This window comes from Catharus ustulatus, chromosome 1, assembly GCF_009819885.2.
Source record: "Catharus ustulatus isolate bCatUst1 chromosome 1, bCatUst1.pri.v2, whole genome shotgun sequence".
NCBI classification, from domain to species: Eukaryota; Metazoa; Chordata; class Aves; order Passeriformes; family Turdidae; genus Catharus; species Catharus ustulatus.
The window spans coordinates 131,422,492-131,443,098 of NC_046221.1; the positions used below are offsets into that span (position 1 = coordinate 131,422,492).

The following is a 20,607-nucleotide window of genomic DNA, read 5'->3' on the forward strand; positions in this document are numbered from 1 at the left end:
GAAAAAGAAACCACACTGTTCACAGTGGTATCTTCTGGGGATAAACAGGCAAAATATAATTCAGGAAGATGCAAATTCTTTTTCCTCTCCAAAGCTAAATTTAGAACATAAATCTTCGCATAATGTTTACTTTTTATTTTGTAAGCCAAAAAGAGAAGTGTAGCTTAATCTTCTAAAAAATTTTAAAACATAAATATTTTTCTTGGCTTCATAGAAATGAGTGTGTGGGAGAGGGAGAAAAAAGTTGGCAGTTTAAGCAAATAAACTAGAAAATAATATGTTTAGTTAAGGCCACCAAAATAATATTATTGTTCTCTAAGCTACATTTGCATTGCTAAAAAGTTGCTTCTGGTGCAGCAGATTTCCATTAGGACTTCACATCAGAAACAATACTATAACACAATGATTCTGTAAGGCCACATTTGGAGAACAGGTCTCAAATGTAGTAGCATAAAACAAGATGATGGCAGCATGCAAAATGTAAAATGCACAGGTCATTTAAGCAGAAATTGTTTTCTTGCAGCTAAGATTATTTGAAGTCTAAATTTGGATCTAGTAAATTATTTTACTACAAGGAATGAAGTTAGAGGAAGTTACTGATGCAGGTAGAGACTGAATCATTTTGTCTCAAAATTTTCTCAGGGAAGTACATGAGGTTGTGAAGTATTTCTGAACCAAATGCACCTAAGTTAGTCATGTCTTAGTGCAGAACTGGATCAAAAAGAGACAAAACCTGTGCAGGAGTGGAGGGAAGGAAGCACAGGTATTCAGTTTTGGTCTAAAATGGAATCCCTTTAATGTAGAAAACATGATGAGTACTGTAATTCTGAAGACAGCCCATCTGTCTTCAGAAAGATCAATTACAGCAGAGAGATTATTATCTCTTAAAGTGGCATTTAATTAGTGGAATTAAGTCTGAAATATCACTGAAATGCTTCCTTGGTAATTACATGACTTCAAATCCATTCCTTTTTATATCTACAGGAATCAGCCCTAGGATTCCCAGCTCTGATGATGCAGGTCAGACAGCTCTGAGTGCCTGCGTGGCAGAACAGGGCTGCGAAGGCAGCTGGCTCTCCCACCAGCAGCTGCATGAACGCTGCTCGCTCCAGCAGTGCCCGATCTGCTGGGATGGCTGGGACAGCCCGGCTGCCGGACCGGGACTGGGACCGGGACCTCGGCTTGGGCACCAGGGCGGAGCCTCTGCTCCAACAGCTTCGTGCACGGATTTCCTTTGGACAGGTGACCGAGTGCGTGCGTGTGTGGTGACGAGATGCTGCTGGAAGGGAGGAAAATGCGAGCACAAGAGGAGTGATTAAACCACTCATTAAGTTTAATAGCCTTGCTGTTTATATTGGACTTGGCATTGCAGCAGTAGGTTGGAACACATTCGCCAAAGGAAAATCTAAATATGACCTAACAAAGCTGGAAGGCAAGTCAAGAATTTGGACAGAAATGGTATTAGTTTATACTTTTTTTTTTTTTTCCCCAAGAAACTACTCCTTTTTTCAGGGATGCCTCTCCAGCTTGCACGTTTCAAGCAGTAGTTTCATCAGCTTTACTGTGGCGAAGGCATATCCCGGCCAAACGATCCTTTGCTATCAGGATTGCTCCCTGCTGTGCACAGGGATGCTGTGCTCCCCAGTGCCAGAGCAAGTGCAGCTTGCAGAATGCATCAGGAGGAGCAGCGTGAGCCTGGAAGTGGGAAACACAGTCATCAGCTAAAGGCTGAGCTTCAAATTCACAGGGGCAAAACTTAGAATTCAACACCCCTGTCCTGTGTGTCTTAGCTCACAGTGTGTAAACTCCAGCCCTCTGATGAAAGGGAAGGAAATCAGCCCTGCTTGTAACCAAGTTGATGCAAAGGTTATCACTCACTGACTGCAGCTGGTCCTTGGTTGAGGCACAGGCATTCATGGCTGTGAAAGGACTGAAGTTCACATAATCAACTAACAAAAGTTATACACAAGGGATTTATTACATGAATAATTTGACATACTCCATGGTAGTCAGATACAAGTGCATTTAATTAATGTTTTGTGGACATCATAACAGTCTGAGTATTTCAGCTGAACAGTCAGTATTTGGCTGAATTCAAGCCAGTGCAATTCATGACATAACCAGAAACAGGGAGTTACAGGTCTACAATGAGGTTAGACTAGATAGCAACAGCATATTTATTGTCACATCAAAGCATTACAAAGTATGAAAGCCCAATATTTCAACTATCTCTAAAATGGTATTTGTACAAAGCTGTTGTAGATACTTAAATGTACGGATTCGTCGCATCAGTAATGGACTATGACTTTATTTTTGGAAGTTATTTGAATATTCAAAACTATTTGGGGCAACAAGAAGAAATGTAAACATCTGACAGTCCTTTGAAGGTCCCTTCTGAGAAAATACATTGTGTGCCACAGGAAAAGTGCATTCTAACTGGTGTATCTGCTATGGCCAGTTTGACTCACATTCACTTAGCACCAGGTATTTATCCATTTCTGCAGTAAAAAGTTAGAAAATCTTTGTATTAACTCAGAAAAGAGAAAAAAAAGTCAAAAGTTTTTTTTTTCTTCTTCTTTCTTTAGAGGAACGACAAGTAAATTAAAAAAACCCCACCCAACATTTAAACAGTTACCTCTTATGTACAAAGGAACCAGGAGCTAGCAAAGCGCATAGCCCCTGAACAGTCCTTATTATTTTTTTCTTCAGGTTCATGTGCCTGAATATATGAGTTTATTTACAGCTGGACAGGTATCCACAGAAGTAATAATCAGAATTTTTCTATTTGGCTAAAAGTTGTATAAAAAAAGACAAAACACTATTCAAATACTTTCCAAATATATATATATATATTAAAAGTATTCAGTATTTCCATCAGTGCCAGAGTTGGAAGCTCTTCCTCGTTGTAAAAAGTTAACTTTGTGATAGTAAGTGACAGCAAAGGACTGACAGAGTCAGTCAGAGCTTTGATTTGAGGGACTGCAGCTGGAGCTACCCCAGGCCCACTGGGCAGTTGCAGATTGCAGGGAAATGAATCCATGTGTGTTTGTTGCAATGCCAGGCCATGTTCTGGTAAGGGTGACCTGCTGCTCCAGAGAGCCTCCCACTCACACTAGACAATCCTTGGAACCCTCTGGGGCAGCTTCCCTTTGAAAATAACCATCCAAAACGCTCTGAAGTAGTGGAAATATTCCTTATGCAAATGAACAACTAGCATGGGCAGGTAGCTCAGTAAATGGAAAAATGTAATTGCCACACTAATTCTTGTAAATAATATAAAATTAAAGACTTGGCCCCTCAGATACAAATACATACCACCAAAATATTTTTAATTAACATAACCTAGATGAGTGCAAATCTCTGGATACACAAGAATATGACTGCCTTCATACTGGTATCAAATATTTAAACAGTTTGCATATAAACAAAATCTTTCTTTGTTGTTGAGTCCGTGCTTGCTTTAGTCTAAAGCAAGGATTTTCTTATTACTTCTACTTTTTTGGTCTTTCTTCCTGTAGGATAAAGCCTAAGAAATACACTTCATTCATTAAGTAGACTGGGCTGATGTATATTATTACAGCAATAACCCAAAATTTAAGTAAGAAATGTTGCATGCAGTATCTTTTTCCTTTATTTAATTACACTGGCTACAAGAACAAGACATCCATTCTCCATCTTTCCGGCTCCCTTCCAACAGAAGGTACCCTAAACCCAAGCTCTGATCCTTTGTCCCTTGCACATCCCAGCCCTGCAGCCCCTCAGTGATTAGGATGAAGGACTGAGCCCTTGGAGCACAGCTTTCCCTGGGACAGCAGGTCTCAGCAATGAGACCTCAGCCCTGAGGAGCCATCCCTGCCTCCCTCGCGCTGCAGGGCACTGCGGGGAAGAGCTGGTCAGAAGGAACCTGGGCTGCTGGAATGGCTGGAAAGGCTGGGAGGGGGAGGATGGGGTCTGCAGCCCAGGGGCAGTGTCCTCTCCTTGGCACAACTGGGCTGAGTGTGGCTGAAAACTCCTCCTGAGCCCAGGTAAGAGCAGCTGCTGGCCCCACTCCAGGATGACTCCAGGGTCCAGGATGCTGAGCCAGAGTGCAAGAGGTGCTGGGGCTGGAGCAGCTCTGGCAGAGGGAGCACAGATGCCACACCTCTGTGTTTGGCCACGCTGGGCCTGGGAGCCCAAACTGGTCTCCCAGAGTATGCCAGGTCCTTGACTTGGCCACAGGTCCCCAGGCACTCTGCTCCTTGGGCTGTGCAGCTCAGCATTCCTCTGTCCTGCATCAAAGGTTTTTGGAGAGCAGAAACAAGGAGACAAATATCTGCCTAAGGGGAAGGGAGCACGGTCAACTCCAGTTTTGGGGTTTCTAACAGAGGGGAAAGGTTGAAGTGATTCAAGATACAGTATGCAGCTGTGTGAAAATGCATAGTTTGTATGTATACATTCATTTACAAAGAGCAAAGGAAGGTCCTTTGCTATGTAGTTTAATCACATCTGCTTTTAACAAAAATGTGAGCTGACAAAGCTACAGGATGTCAGTTAAACACACAACCTGGGAGTTAATGGTAGCTGAATGGCATTTCCCAAATAGAGAATTAACTTTTCTTTTTGCTTTTCGGAGATAATTTTAAGTAGTTTTTTATTTGAAGTCTCTGGTTTCTCTAATAATGTATTTTAGGATTTCAAGAGATTCTACTGTGGTCATCTTGGCAATAACAGGCCCTCCTGCTTTGAGGGTTATTAAGAAGTAAAAGCCCCATAAAGACAAACAAGCAAACCAACAGAAACCTGGGTTTAGCTACGGTGTGTGAAGTAGATCAAAACATGGTTCTTTTAAACTGCTGAAATTCTAGTTCAGGAGTGAGTAGTGCTTTTTTGCTGTTTTGGTTTTTTTTTTTTTTTGGTCTTCTTTTTGCAATAGCTGAGCTAGTACTGAGAAAATCCTATGAGTTTGCTCACTTTCCTTTTACTTAGCTGACTTTGGAACCTAGCTGCTTCCCATGAGGAATGTCTGTTGTCCTGAGCATTCCTGAACATACAACAGTAATGTAACAGGCAGAATGGGCTTAAATCGAGAAAATCTTGGTCTAAATGATCTACTTTAATGTTTTTTTCCATTTGCACTTTTTCTGAAGAAAAATTGCTTTATCACTTGTGACACTAAAACACAGTGGTCTGCTTTTAAATATAACTTTAACAAAGATCAGTACTCTGCTAATCAATGTGTTCTATAAATACTTAATGCAGCAATGGATCGACTTTTCTCATGATTCTTTATTTTCATGTTTCTTTCATGTACTTGATTTTTACTTAGCATTTGACTTAGATTCTTCCTTGCAATTTTTATTCAACTATGTATCTATGGAAATTGCACAAAAGCGTATTTGAAACTAGAAAAAAGTAAGCATCAGATAACCAGATTCAAATGGAGGACAGTAAAATTATCTAAGCCTATTTTGCAATCTAAAATCCAGGAACATTGCCTGTTGCTTAGAGTGAACTGATCATTCACCGGAAAATGGAAAAGTAGTAAAGTTTTTTTTTCATATGAACAATGAATATTAGAAGTGCAAGAGGATGAGATTTGCTCATTCTAAAATGCATTGACCAGAAACAAATTCTTCATTACCTGAACTACTTGACTTGAGTAACTTGAGAAAAAAACAAACCTTCTCAATTTTTATAAAATCACTCTGTACAAAGCTGGTTTTTAGCGCATTGGTAAAACTTAGGAGCTCATGCTTAGCAAATCATGAATTCAGTAGTCATTCTTTAAAGTTTCAGGTGCAAGCAGATACTTCCCAGTACCTTAACTCAATTATTTTCATCAACTTTTAGGCATCAATATGCGTATTGCTAATTTTGTTTAAGAAAAACAACTGAAATGTTTGGAGTGTCCTATCTTGTATTGAGAATGATTCCCAAGATAACTGAAGTCCATTGTAAGTACTCTAGGTTCAGCAGGCAGAATTGACTCCTATGCAGACACAAAGATTTTAACACTTTTTTTCAAATGAAATAACAGCAAAATTCTCAGAGGAATTTTGGAGGGCCCAAGTCTGGGTGGCTTTGATCCAGCACTAAATAATTTTCAGTGGCAATGGACTGCAGAGGCTTTTTGATGAGTTATGGCCAAGGTCCTCTGAATTCTTGAGTTCTCCCCAGCTACTGGTACTACAGGGGACTGTGAGAATTTGATGAAGTTCTGTATGGTGGCATTTTGTTGTGTGTTTTTAATGCAAGAATGAGAAAAGCACCTGCTTCTTATGAGAAACAGTTTTTTGCTATGTCTAAGTCACTGTCAGTGGAAGCCCCTTATCTAAATGTGCTGTACCAGCCCATAGGCTGCCCCCAGAGGGCAGAATCAAACCAGACTGTGAAGGATCTGCAAGTCTTCTCTTCTAAGCCTTCCTTCAAACATGCATGGAAATACAGCAACCACAGAACTGTTATTTGTGCTGCCTGACAGAACACAACCTTGGACAGTGCCTGTCACTGCTTTTGTTCCTCAGCCAAACACGGACTGAGTTTTCAGACACCCTGTGCTTACTATAAAGGTTTGAAGCTTAACTTGCCCCATAATTCCAGGACCTGAGCCATGCTGTGCAGCCCTCATCTCTGTGATGGGATGGACAGGCGACATCAGTCCATGCTTTTCTTCAGCACAGGTACCATTGATGTTAAGCACAAGGCTTGCACACCACTGGCAGTGTGCCTGCCTTGCTGCAGGGACTCCCGGTGGTCCCTGGAAGGACACAACAGCTTTGCAGCACACACCAATACCTGGATCATGCCCATCTTTTGCAGGAAGAACTGCAGGTTGATTAAAAATGGCAAGGTGATACATTTGCAGTCCAAGGTGAAACTATCCCCAGGTTATTGGAGCAGCAGGTAGCTTTTACTTTTACCTAAGGATGTAGAAATGAGCAGAATGTCTGGAAGCCTCTGAAAAGGAACTGGGGTCTCTGGGAGCTGGCCAACAAAGAGCTTTTGCAAGGATGGATTTTACATGACTTCCAAGCTGTGCATGGTCCATGCACAGACACGCTCAGCCCAGGAGAGGGGAGCCCAAAAATGATTCACCCTGGGAAGGAAATGAGCATCACTGTCTCTCCCCTCTTCACTGCTATGTGCCTTGTTTCCCCCACTTTTCTACGTGTGATTTGGAATAAAGAGTTTGGACAAAGTAAAAATCAAAAATATCTTTATTTTTCAGCATGCTCCATAAGATTTAAAAGGATTCTGTGCTGGGGCAGAATAGCTGTTCTTTGTTTAACTGGCATCTACAAATTAAGATAAACTACACGCAACAGTGTGAGTGCTGTAAGCTTAACACCAAAACCAGAGGGAAGATGAGTTCATTAATTCACCTAGGAACAAAAGGATTGTCTCTAGGACACTAGCTCCCAAAACTAGTGGGGAAGTCAGGAAAAACCAAATGGAAATACTATTGCCAATCTGGCAGTGGGCCTGCAAGCTGGGAGAGCTGCTGTTTAAAGCAGGAAAATCCCTACTCTCCTACAGCTTCTGCTGTGCCTTGTACCAGCTCGAGTTCATCCCCTGCAGAGCCCAGGGGCTTCACACTGCACTGCTGCGTCAGCACGGGGAGAAACAGCTCCTGGGTGCTTCAGTTAAACTAATTTCCAAATTTCTATGAGCTCCTGGCATTTTAAACTAGCCTATTAAACAATTTCACACTTCTTTAAACTAGGTTAGGCTATTTTTTTAAACCCTTATCAATGAAACTAATGCAGGTTTTGCATATAAGGAAACCTACTGTCTAGAACTTTGTCTCCTCATTCACATTCCACTTTAAACCATGATATCCATTAATGTATTGAATTTACCAAATGATAAATAATTTCAGAAGCTATAATATTTCTCAAAGTATCATTAAAAACTGTCTCTGACCCAAACAGATTATTTACTGTATTTTATGGAACTTGCATTTTTATAAAAAGTCTTAGTTTTGTGGTTAATTTCAAGTTAAAACTAGATAATTAAAATCTTTACTGTTTTGTATATCAAAAATATATGGCCCAGAAAGTGAAAAAAATATATAAAGTGCAATCCAGAGCAAATTAAAGCTCACTAATTTTACACTGAAGTGAAAGAGGAAATGCTCTGGTTCTAAAAATAGTCATACAGAAAAAATGTTTTTCATGAAGAAGTTACTTCATAGTCTCTGAAACAAGATTTGATAGGAAACAAAGGAAGAACAATGTATGCAGTAAGGTATTCCTCTTTTGTAACTGAAGCAAGAAAAAAGGATGTGTGGATATAAATACTGCAATCTGCGAGCACAATGTTTTAGAAATCCTCTACTCAATAACTAGGCAATTGGGTTTTTCTCCTACGGCTGCTTACCCTGTGCTAAATTCACCCCCTTCTATGATGGAAATACTTTTCTTACATGAGACAATATGGATAGCAAGTGACAAGAAAACATGCTTGCTTTTTAAGAGTTAAAAAAACCCACAGTGCAATTGATGCTGATGTCCTCTTTCTTCAGTTACGCGATGACCCTTTACCTCTTGCCCAGCACTCCCATCACTATTAAATGGAAACTGTAATAAAAAGAGGGTGAAAAACTGCACTAGCAAAGCAGCTGAGGATCTTTCCTAGTTGTTCCCACATCTGGGTGAGAAGGATAGCCTGGCTCTCTGTAGCAGAGGTCATGACTTCCCAACCCCTTTATAAACCTTGCAGGGCCTGAAATTACCGTGAATAATTCCAGACTGGTTCCAGGGAGGAACAAGGTCCAGTAAGGTTGCTTTTCACATCCCTTACTTCTCCAATATCTGCTTAGCAAAATCATGGCACAGTTAAGATGCAGTCCTAAGACTCATTGCGTGTACAATTATTGATCTAATTCCTCTCTTTTCCCCTATATATTTAGTTTCATATCAAAATCAATGCCACCAGCCATAGGTGGAGCTCTCCTGAGTTTAATGCTGTAGGGGTACCTGCAAGTTCAGGTCCTTAATGAGACTCCAGAGAAGACAGAGGAGGATAAAGGCAGTATTACCATGCCTGTTCCATGAAAGATCAGGGGCACAGACCAAGCAGGCCATCTAGCATTTTACACAGACCTACACTTACAGGACTCGCTCAAGCCAGTGTAACTCAGGAAACTTCTCTCTAGAAATGTCTCTGCTGAGGACAGGAAGAGCTTTTTCAACAGCAGCACAAGCTTGTGTCACCTTAACCTGCTGTGGAACTACAGTCTGACACAGGATGCAGAGATCTAAATGTAAAACAATATTCCCAAACTTCTTCTAATGTCTGGCTCCTTGCAAACACAGCAGTGGATGGTGCTGTGTTAGAAATGCCAGAGGCAAGTGATGGGGCAATGTTCCCTTTATAAAGGCCTACTAGTAAAACACTAACTTAGGAAGTCCAAGAGTTGGGAAAGAGTCTCTTTTACCTGGGGGTCCAACTTGGTTTAGGGCTTAGTGCTGGGCTCCAGCAAATCTTTAGGAAAAACTTGGTTAAGGCTCCAGGGCTCTGGGAGAGCCCCCACGAGAGCTGCAGCGTGGCTCTATAAGGAGGGAAACAACCGTGCCTCATTTGAAGTCTGACAATGCTGTGACCCATTCAGTGACTTTCTGTAACATAAAAGCTATCCCACAGTTTATTTTAATCACTGAAAAAGAGATTATTTCTCTTCAAAAGAGTGTTCTATATATGAACAGGTCATGAATGCAGGTGCATAATCAACCTTCCTCAAGCTGGACACAGCAAAGGCAGCACTTGAACCAACAGCACATGGACTATGGTGGTGGCTCCTTTCCCAACAGGCTGGCTATTCTGGATCCCACACTGAGAATGCCTCTTCTCCCTGGGGCTGGTATCAGCAGGACAGATTACAGCCTGAATGCCACCAGCCTAACAGCTCTTAAATCTGTCGCTAGTAACACATCCAGAGTATCTAGTAATACTTTGGTATTACTAGAAACTCTTCCAAGAGCCCTGCACATGTGCAGAGGTATCCTCTGTATCCATCCCTCTCACAGAGCTGAATGCACAATTCTCAAGCCCTGAGAAAGGGAGATTCACAATTTCACACTCTCAATTCCAGTGGAAAGTACACAGAGGAAAACCCATGTGCCTTTGTTCTACAACCATTACCTGTGTGAGCAGCCCTTGTCAATGAAGTTGTTAATGGGAATAACTGAGCTTTCCTGAGAAACCTGTACTGCTTCGAGGGCTCAGCTCGTTACAACATGATCTGCATTCTGCTCTTAATTGTGAAATAAGACTTTTTATCAGATTTGTAATTCACAAAAACAAACAAACTAAAACACCAAAAATCAACCACAGAACATCTGCAATTGGCTGCTTAAGACTAGTTTCCTCCTATTGGGATCCAGTTCTGAGGAGTTTTTTTCAGGTTTGCCCAACTGGCTCAACCCCCTTTTGACTAATGTCTCTGCATTTGTACTTTTGCCCTTTGTTAGAAACAGGGAAAGAACCAAAGAGTCTCTATTCAACAGACCTGACTATTTCTGTTTTTCAGTTAAATCTCGACTTGGAGCACAAGACAAAAACAGTAAGTGAGATGGGAAGATGATCTGTATTTCATTATTTATCAGCAAAAAAAATCCCCCAAACAGTAGTGAGATAGATACGCCATACTTGGCAGCCTATATTCCATCAACCCTGCAGTGCAGATGGAGAGAAGAAACCTGTGAGTGGAGCTTTTAGTTTGATGGTTCAGATCTTTCTCATGACTGAGCAATGAATCCTCAAAACAATCTTTTCCTGTAATCTTCTGCTTATATGAACTCTCTACTTAAACTGGAGCAGACCATGTTGCATGGTCTCATTCAGACTGTACATTGTCATGAAAAACTCAATTTTAGAAGTTTTTTTTTTCAAAATAATACCATTCAAGCCAAATACTGGCAATTTAGGAATGTTTTCACCATCAGAATACAAAAATCCCCAAAAACTTTGAGAAAATGAAAGAGACAAATCAAGGGAAATTTCAGACTAAACTATCTCTGTAACCAAGGGAAGTAGATTTTTTTTCTTTCAATAATCCAGAATTTGTATGGCTTTGTAAAGGTGTTTAGTTTACTTTCGTCATGTAAAATAACATACCATTAGTCTATGTGATTTACAATTTCCCCCTCTTCCTTTTAGTTCTCAGGATTTCCCAAATCCTGTTTCATAATGTATAATGAACAGTTATAAAATTATACCAACATTATAATTTCAGAGAGGTATTAAGATCCCAATGCTATAAAAGTCAGTTTTCAGACAGTGCAGTTTGCAGTGATGTACAAACACACATCACTTGTTTCCCTAATTTAGCCCTTTGTAAGTATTGCACCTGATTAATAAGGCTGCTGTCTATTTTATCTAACACTAAAATTACACATAGGTAACATGATTTGTGGCTTAAAAACATAGTATTCCTAAAGTTTTTAGGTAAACTCTTCTTTTTTTTTTTTTTGCATACTCAAGAGCTCTTATGCCTCCAATTGCCTGGAGGAGTGTTGAGTGCACAGGGAATACAGATGGAACAAGAGAAATTTATTTAATGTTTCTTTGAGCTTCGTGTCAAATACACACCTTTTACAAACTGAACAATGCTTTCGCCTGCTGAAATGTACAGCTGAACTCATCTCTTTCTCACTTTCCCTTCTGCAATGCAAACAATCATAACAAAAAAAGAATTCTGTAATCTGGTCCTCTAAACACAAGATAAATTGCATAAATCCAGGAAAAGGTAGATTGTCCCACAAAGTGCATATTTCAGACAAAGCTACAGGAGTATCTGCTCTTGCCAAGGCCTGACTTCAGAGGAGCTCTAAAATGTGTGCCAAACTTCAGGAGCACGAGGAGTCTCATCAACAAACTCCACAAGTGGAGGTAAACACATATTTGAGTGCTCTGATGAACCTAAGCCTACATTCATTATTCCAATACCAGCAGTTCTATGTCTGTGCAGTTGTACTTCATAATTTACAGACCATGTGCTCCCATTCCCTGAAAGATTTCTTGGCATCACTCTAGGAAATAATTACTACAGTTAAACACTGATACTAAAAATTCTGATACCATGCAAATGCTATTTACATTTGTTGTTCCTAACACTGAAGATGCTGATTTTTATTCACTTCAGTATATATATTTGGGAAGTTGCAAAACAGAGTGCCTGGACACCAGAAAAAGAATTGATAGGAAAAGATTATTACGGATCAAACAGGATTTTTCTGTGTAAAAATAAAGCAAAATTGAGAATTTGCAGAACTTGTGGAATTTCAAAGTCCTAGATAGCCCAATTCAAAACCTTGGGTTCACTGAAGCTGATACCTTTGCAGATACGACAAATAATATGTGGTGACATGTTTTCTTTGAATTTCAGGTAGAACTAGCCCTTTGCAAAGTGCAGTACACAACTCTCCAGGATATCATATTGACATACTGCTTTTTTGCTTGCTGAAGTCATTTGGTAAGAAGTAATTCAATTACAGACAAAGCATGTTTTGACCAAGCAACTTTGTAGACAAGAAGCCCTTATATTTACACTAGATCCTGAAAAGATTTACACAAATGTATAGATTTACATTATAATTAGATTATGGTTTAAGCTAATTTTCTGTAATTTTATACAACTTTTTTTTTCTATTTGGAACTTCCTAAGCTACAGCATTAAGTAAGATCATGTTCACCAATCAGTGCTTTATTCTAATTTTAATAATTCAAGTAGTGACATATTGCTCTTTTAATTTTGCCTAAAATAGAAAAAAAAATTTTCTTAGACATCTTCCATTCAAACAAACCCGCATCCTGCCTTTACAACCCTCTCACGTTCCCTGAGGAAATCTGTTTCAACTATTTTCTTTTTTCCTGTCTTCCAGAGGCAGTTTTTTATAAACATTTTAATAACTTTTGTTTATCTGGCCATTGCCATTACAAATCATATATGAATTTATGCTGGGTATCACATACTATGTTAAGGACTCCAGAATCAAACCTGAATCTTTAAGAGGATTGGCAAACAGTAAATACTAACACTCAAACATTTTAGAATATCAAAGCCCATTGTTAGATTTTAATTACACAAAGAATTCAGATTTAATTCTGAAAGAGCATTTATATTGCTAAATTTATTTCTGTCAAGGGTATATGAGACATCTCACATTCAGATTCAAATACAGGAGAAACATTCTAGGTGTTGTGTCAAAAACCAGCAGAACACCAGCTTGTTACTAAATTTATCTAGTCTCTTCTATTTCACCAGCTGAACAAATTGTTGCTGTGAGAGCAAACATCAGAGCAACCTGTACTTTCTTCTGGCTGGTGCCATCAGAATCAGCCTGATTTCTGTTCCCAGGGCCTTTCTGCAGTGCTGTTACAGCTGGTCTGAATGGTGTGAAGCACAAAGAACATAATGAATGCTTTCTCTATTGAGGAATAAGCTCAAACAGTTGCAAGTGGAGACACACACCTCCTTAAATCCTGCATTTGGATAGAACTGAGAACACGGTCAGTGTGAAAGCACTGCAGTCCAAGATGGAAAGAGCAGTTCAAGTGTGCACATTCAAGTATAGGTGTACATTGGCTGTTTTGCAATCTTGGAGATTTTCCAGCTCCGTATGGATGTAAAGAAAGGCTGCTCCCATCTAACATACGTTTATTTAAATGCTCAGCTTGAATTCTGCCCATTACTTCCTTCTAGGTATTTTCCAAAGGTGCCATAAAACTCTGCTGAACTTATATTGGAATAAAATCTACACTATGATACCTTAAACCTGCCTGGTTATATCTATGAGAAAAACCTGACAAATGCAGATGAAAGCCCAAACTCCATACTGCTCTCAGTTCCCAGTGCTACCTCCTCACAGGGAAGATTGAATAGAATGTAAGATGAAGCTTTACAAATGTTTGCGTATCAAAATATTTCTAAGAAAAGGTGCAGCACAACCTTCTCCAGCAGATGCCTCTAACTTTGAACCCATAGAAGGAAGCCTCACTGGCAACTTCCAACATCTCTGCAAATGGCTAGCAAGCTTCTAATTCCATGTCCTGCTTCTCAGATCATATACCAACACATTCACAGGCAGCAAAACAAAGAAATCACTTTGTAGTGTGACACTTAACAATGATTGTCCTGGATTCTCAACAGGGCTATTTTAGCTGGTCCCAGGCCACAGCAAGCAATAGAAAAGCATCCCAATGTACTGGATCAGAATGAATGACAAGAAGAAATTAGTGCCAAGAACATCTGGGACATTGCATGGCGCTGGAAACTATCGTGCAGGTTCTACAAGAACTTTTGGCTAAAGCTTTACCTCCTGTTGTGCTGCCTATCTAGTTATTATTGTGAAAAACAAAAGGGAGAAGGAGTAAAGATGGTGATGTTGGCAATAGCCAATGACTGCTGCGAACTTGCAGATAGATAGCTGATGTTCATACCAGGCTAAGGATTTGGGAAAAGTAATCCAACAGACAGGCATTCTGCTCAGCTAATTCACACAAGCAGGGCTGACCTGCCAACAGGTACATGCTAGGTGATGACTGGTATTGGTTAAAAGTGTAAACTTGCAAATTGGAACAGAAGTTTTACTCACTTCGCATCTTATATATCCTGTTGCATTTGTGCAAGGCACTAGAGAATCAGGCACATTGTTTTGTGTAGAAACCATTCTATGATTAAGATGATCTGAGTTTTAATGTTCAATAGCTTCCAGAGGAGCAGCTGGAGAACAGTCAATATTAAAAATTGCCATTAAAATTTCCCACTTCTAAAATTATCTCATTTTCCAGATCTTTTGGGGGTGAACGGGGAATTGGGAAATAGCTTTGTTCTAACAAGGAAACTCCTAAAGAAAAATATTTGGGATCAGTATGGTTGATCTCCACTCTGATACTGATGTTGCCAATTTCTGTTACCAATGTCAATACTATTAACAATAAAACAGATCCTTACATTTTTATATCAAGTTCTGGCTCTTAACATAGATGAACCCATGTCCAAATCCCTGTAGCACACAGACAGACACTGCATGATGTGTTCAAGACATTCTTTCTGGCTTCTCTGAGGGGAGTCAGAGATAATGACCTACCTCCCAGAGAGAAACCAAAAACTGGAACTGGCATGTAGGATGACAATAAATGACCACAGCACTCAGGCTAGCTCCTCTCAGTAGAACAAAGAATCTGACTGTTTTGGACTGGTCAGTGCAGAAGTGTGAGATAAAGCAGGTGTTAGGAGGACAGCGACGCAGCCCAAAACAACACAGAAGCAAGAGACTGAAAAATGGAAGCGATTCCTCCAGGTTATGATGAGTACTGCCAGTAGAAAGAAGGATTAGCTGACATTTCTGTTCTTGCTGGCTGTGTGAGGATCACGAAGGGGATCTGGGCAGGCGCTGAACTGCTCGTGCAACGTGAGTTAATTGGAGTTCAAAGCACAAAGTGATGGCAGAACGCTCTGTGTGTGGCCAAGGGGCCTTGGTTCAGACAGGGTACCTCGACAAGTGCCTACTTATGAACCAAAATGCCATACATAAGATCCAAAACTGATTTAATATAAACCACTGATTAAAGGTTGTGTAAAAATACTGGTAATTTAGCTTCCTCCTGGCAGGATTTATCAATGCCTTCTGTTCTCTGCCTCATTAAAGCCAACTTTCTCTCCAGTTTTGATGGTTTGTGGCTTTAGTCCTTTATGTAATCCATATTCAGTTTGTACCAGAGGGCAATCTGGTCTGGCAACAAAACCATTCTTCTGTGCAGAAATTTATAAAGAATAATCTTATTACAATAATTCGTAAAGTGCCCTCAGGAAGGTGCTCACAATGTCATGACATTATAGAAACAATATACAATCTGATACATTATTTTAAAAAAAATCTTACAAAGCAAAAGAGGTGAACAACAAATGTATAAGCAAATACTGTTAGTCCAACAACAGTCAAATTACGGAATGCTTTATAGTCTTGGAGTGCTTTTAAAATGGGAGGTGGGGAACAAATTGGCAGAAATATCTTGGGAAAGTCCCAAACTTTTTAAGATCTATCAAAGTAAGTACACCATCAGCAAGCCCAGTGTTTGAAGATGAAATGTCTAAGACTTACTATGAGGTATTTTACTGAGGAAATTGAAAAAATACAACATGTAAAGAAAATCCATGTTTTCCTAAGAGGAAAGAAGATAATACAGTGTCTATGTGTATCCACTGACCCTTAGTATCTTTTTCTTCTATTTGTAAAGAAAACAATCTTTCTCTTCCCAGTTAATTTCAGATTTTATATACACATATAAAACTATATAATATAGATAGTTTTACATGTATATACACACACACAAAAATATTCATACACACTCATGTATATATCTCAGGGTCTTACTGGATTTCAAAGTCTGTTTCTCTTTTTTTTTTTGTGACTTAAGGAACACAACTGGGCAAAAAATCAAGTAATTTCATGCATGCAAGCGTATCTTGCCACTTGCGCATGTAAATTACACAATTTGTAAATAACTGCAGAAATAGCATGCTCAAATTAGGCACCTGATTGCCCAATTAACTTGTTCATAGAAAATCAGATGATAACCTTCAGTAGCTCCTATTATGGATTTTTCTTTTCACTGCTACCCTATGGAATCCATAGTGTATATTACAAACAACTGCATTGTTATTCTGTGCTTTTACATAGACACAAGCAGCACTGCACACTTAATAAAGCTATCAAGTGAACTTTGGACCAGATTTCAGAAATTTGTTTAGATACTTAAATATCCTCTTATGAGAATGAGCCAGCTTAAACAATTAAAAAAAAAAAAAGAAAAAAGTAGAAAAAGATTTGGTCTAATTTCAATTGATTCAACTGTTATGAAAAAAAAATAACCCAGGCATTTGTGGCCCTTCATGCCTCTATTAATAGGCAAAGGTTTGCTTCTGTGTCTGTTTTTTTTAAAGTGTCTTGTTTTCTTTAACAGGCAAGTATTAGTTCGCCATATACATTCACTTCCTAGTAAATCCTTCCTTTATTTTTGCATTGAAATAATCATTAATTAACAGGAATTTGATACAAGTGGACACAGAACACCAGGTTGCCGCATTCCAGTGTATACTTCCTAATGGACAGAGAAACCGAAATACCCAAATCAATCCAAGTACTGCAAATAGAGAAACTTGTTAATTCATGTATCAAAATGAGTTAAGAAATGGTCTTTTACCACAAATATGTTGCTCCTCGGCTGTTGTACTTCTTTTTCTGAGATGATGTTGTAGAAAGAGGGTATTTTCTTTTCTCTATCAATTTTTTGCATCAACTAAATCTTAGTAGCTTTAAAAGAAAAAGCTGAATGAACCATTATCTTAACAATGATCTCTGAAATAAGAGAAAAGGAAGCAAAAGCAGAACTGCTGGGCTGGATCGTGTCCCTGAATTAGGTATTACATATAATCCTAACGGCTGCATTAACCAGTTCTTCACAGGCTTCCTGCAGCTGTGCCAGTCCAACTGTTCATCTTCCCTCAGAAAGGGGAGAGTAATAAGAAAAGCTCCTGGAGTCCCCTTATATTCTGGGGTTTCAATCAAGCATCACGTATTTCTTTCCTCAGACTTCTCATGACAGTATCTGCTGGTGACTTGCCATTGCTGCTTTTCTTCCTCTAGAGGATCAAAATCCAATTTGGTACTTAAATTACTTTGTTCCACTCCACTGATCTGTGCCTCTTTTAAAAATCTTCCAGGAGTGCTGCTTGTCCTTCTTGCAAAATCAGCTTTACTTTTCTCCTATAAACAAACAAATGAAAATCCCAGCTCTTCCCCACGTGCCCTTTTCAAAAATATAATCACGATCATTTGTATCAGGAGAATTGTTTAGCAGTCTCCAGTCTTAGTACAGCTTTTGTTGAGAAAACTGTAGCTTATATGACTCTGAAGTGTTTATTAGAAAGCTTTCAAAAAGAGATCTTCGTTTCAGGAAAAGAAAAATTGTTCAGTTTAGCAAATACAGACGTTCACAGCAGAGAGACTGAAATGGTTAAAAATGATCCTAAGGAGCAAGCAGCTCACAGAGTTAGCAAAATAATTAACTTTTTCCTTTCTTTTACAGAAGAACACTAATAGCTGCTCTGGTTTCCACACTTACTGAGACAGATTTTGTTGTGTAGTCTTGGTTTTGCTTTTTTTTTTTTTTTTTTTTGCTCTATTGCTCCACACAGGTTTTAATTAGTGCTTCTCCTTGGCTACAAGTGCTTCATTTTGAAATACAAAGCTCTTAAAAAACAAAAAAACAAACAAAAAAACACCCCAAGAAACCAAAACCCCCAACACCACATCACTGGAGGGGAAAATGGGAAGTGATACAGTGCAGTTGCAGCAATCTGCATCTGGCTGCTGTCCTCCCCCTCCCCAAATCCTCTGCATAATTTCAATCGTTAGTCGATGAACCTTTGGCAGGCCTTCTTCCATCGGCAGGCAGTGCACCACATGTCTCTGTTCTCCATCCCATAGACCTTCCGACACTTCTTCCCCTCCCCTCTAGGCTTCCTGTCAGAGAGAAAGGGAAGCTTGTTAATGAGATGCTTTAGCAGTTTTGCTTTTCACCCTAAGACAAGACAACAAACTCAATGGCCTTTCAGGGGATTTGGGCTGTTTTCATTCCAGCTGGGAGCTGATGAAGCAACAGACACATGTATGGCCATGAGTCCTTCACTCTCAGGGACCAGGCCTTCTACTCGCCTGGCTTCCACAGCTTCTGCAGCAGCTGCTGGGCCTGCTCCTCTGCTCCTGGGATGATCCCAGGAACATACAGCCCTGATTTTAGCCACCAACTAAACATGGACTTAGTAAATTATACTTTAGCCACAGGAAGTGCCAAGCCGTAATGGGCAGTCATAGCTGTTCCGCAATACAAGCTAGGCCACTTCAGGCTGAAGTGCTGCAGAATTGTGGTAAAAATATCTGAAATAGATCAGAGCAGCAGACCTTGACCACCAGCAGGTATCAGCTATGCCAAAGCAGAGAAAAGCTACCAGCTCCTAACCTTGCTGGTCTTTCCTGCAGTTTGCTCTGAGCTCATTGACTGAAAACAGCAAAGTGAGTGGGAAGTTTTAACCCCTGCTCTCACCTGCAGCACATTCTTGTGTGTACCTTTTCTGTGGTCCCCAAAGCCAGCAAGGTGGGCAGCACCTGCTTTTAAAGCTTGTCCTGTTTTCCATCTTACAACCACACTCAAAAGATTACAAGTTTAGAAAATGATCCAAGTAACTGTTAAAATGGATTTTTAAAAAAACTCAGTACACAGCAAGACAGCAAACCTGAGGAGCAATGCTTCACCAAGCAATCCAACATTCACTACTGCAATGCCATCTGTCCTGGCATTTTCAGACAAAGTAATTGTACCAACAGAACTGTTTAATATCTGTTTTACATGCTGCATGGCACACATGGGATCCCTCTCTTGCATACCCACACATTTTCTGATAACTGAACATTAATTAATGGGCACAATCCATGAATCAGGAAGATCCCAAGTTTGGTTTGCAGCATGTGCCATTGATCTGAGAGTCATGAAGAAAATGAAAAGCATGAAATCTTCTTTTTGTCTCATTTTAGGGTACAGTCATCTTTAGGACTACAAGAAATAAGGAGTTTCTTTACTGTAAGAAATTTAGTACTACAGTCTGATTTTTTACCCTTTTTAAACACTTTCAAAGTAGATTCTGATCAAATATCAGTTAGATTTAATGGTAATGAATGCAGCTTATATCTAGGAAGACAAGGCATAAAAAGCTTTGCCTTGATCTAATTTATTGTAAGACAGGGATTTTATAGTTCAATGAAAGCCAAATACCATTCTGAATGAATGGTGATAAACACATAAGACAGTCCAGCCTTTCAGGGAAAAGTGCAAAGCCACACACTGCAGCTGAACTTTACCTTTGATGGTAGTGAAAAGAAAAATAGGTTCTGAATGCTCACTTTGAAGAGCTCTAGCAAGAGCCTGCCTGACAAGTGCAATCAGGGTTGGCAGTGGGTTTTTGCTGTTTCTCTGGCCACTGACAACTTATTTACTGAATGCCCTTCAGGTTGTGAGGCTGTAGTGTCAGCAGGAGCAAGTGGTCCCATACCTCAAGCCAAATGCTACTCTAGGCGGTGATGAAAGAACTGTGTGGGACTGTTTCTGCTCTCCACTCCCTGCAGGACGATTATGGGTTGGTGAGACCTGTCAATACAGACAAAAAAGCTGCTTACAAAGAACATACACATATGAATGCAGTATAAACACTTTTTCCCAGAAAACATAAATCATGCTGCGTGGTGGCAAGGATACCCAGGAAAGATGACTATATAACATACAAACGTAATTAAGCTCTAAGTTTATTTAACATTAGGTACATTGCATTAGCTCCTCTTTGTTTCCCTGTATTTCCAGTCATCCTCCTAGAGAAATTCAAAATAGAGAACAGCATCACTGCAAGTTTTGGAAAAGACAAGAAACACATTCATTCTTATTTAAAATCTCTGAAGAGCTGTTAGGAAAACCTTCTCCAATTTAAGCAAAGAAAATAACTGGAAAAATAAACTCTGTCCTGTGCTAATACCAATAATCTCCTATGAAATATAGGGATTTCACCTGTTGCTC

The 20,607-nt window shown here is 39.6% G+C and overlaps 1 protein-coding gene and 1 long non-coding RNA gene across 2 annotated transcripts in view; one reads left to right on the top strand and one right to left on the bottom strand.

The window, feature by feature from the left end:
* The window catches only part of LOC116992002, a 23,434-nt gene extending 12,566 nt beyond the window's left edge, over nt 1-10,868 (top strand). The window contains exon 4 of the long non-coding RNA XR_004416965.1: nt 985-10,868. This is a non-coding gene — a long non-coding RNA (uncharacterized LOC116992002). The remainder of the gene's footprint in view (nt 1-984) is intronic.
* The window catches only part of ZNF704 (zinc finger protein 704), a 104,448-nt gene continuing 85,850 nt past the window's right edge, over nt 2,010-20,607 (bottom strand). Inside the window, exons 8-9 of the mRNA XM_033051075.2 lie at nt 20,093-20,187; nt 2,010-18,509 (exon numbers count right to left, since the gene is read on the bottom strand). Coding sequence (XP_032906966.2) covers nt 18,398-18,509; nt 20,093-20,187 — 207 coding nt within the window. The 3' untranslated portion in view covers nt 2,010-18,397. The remainder of the gene's footprint in view (nt 18,510-20,092; nt 20,188-20,607) is intronic.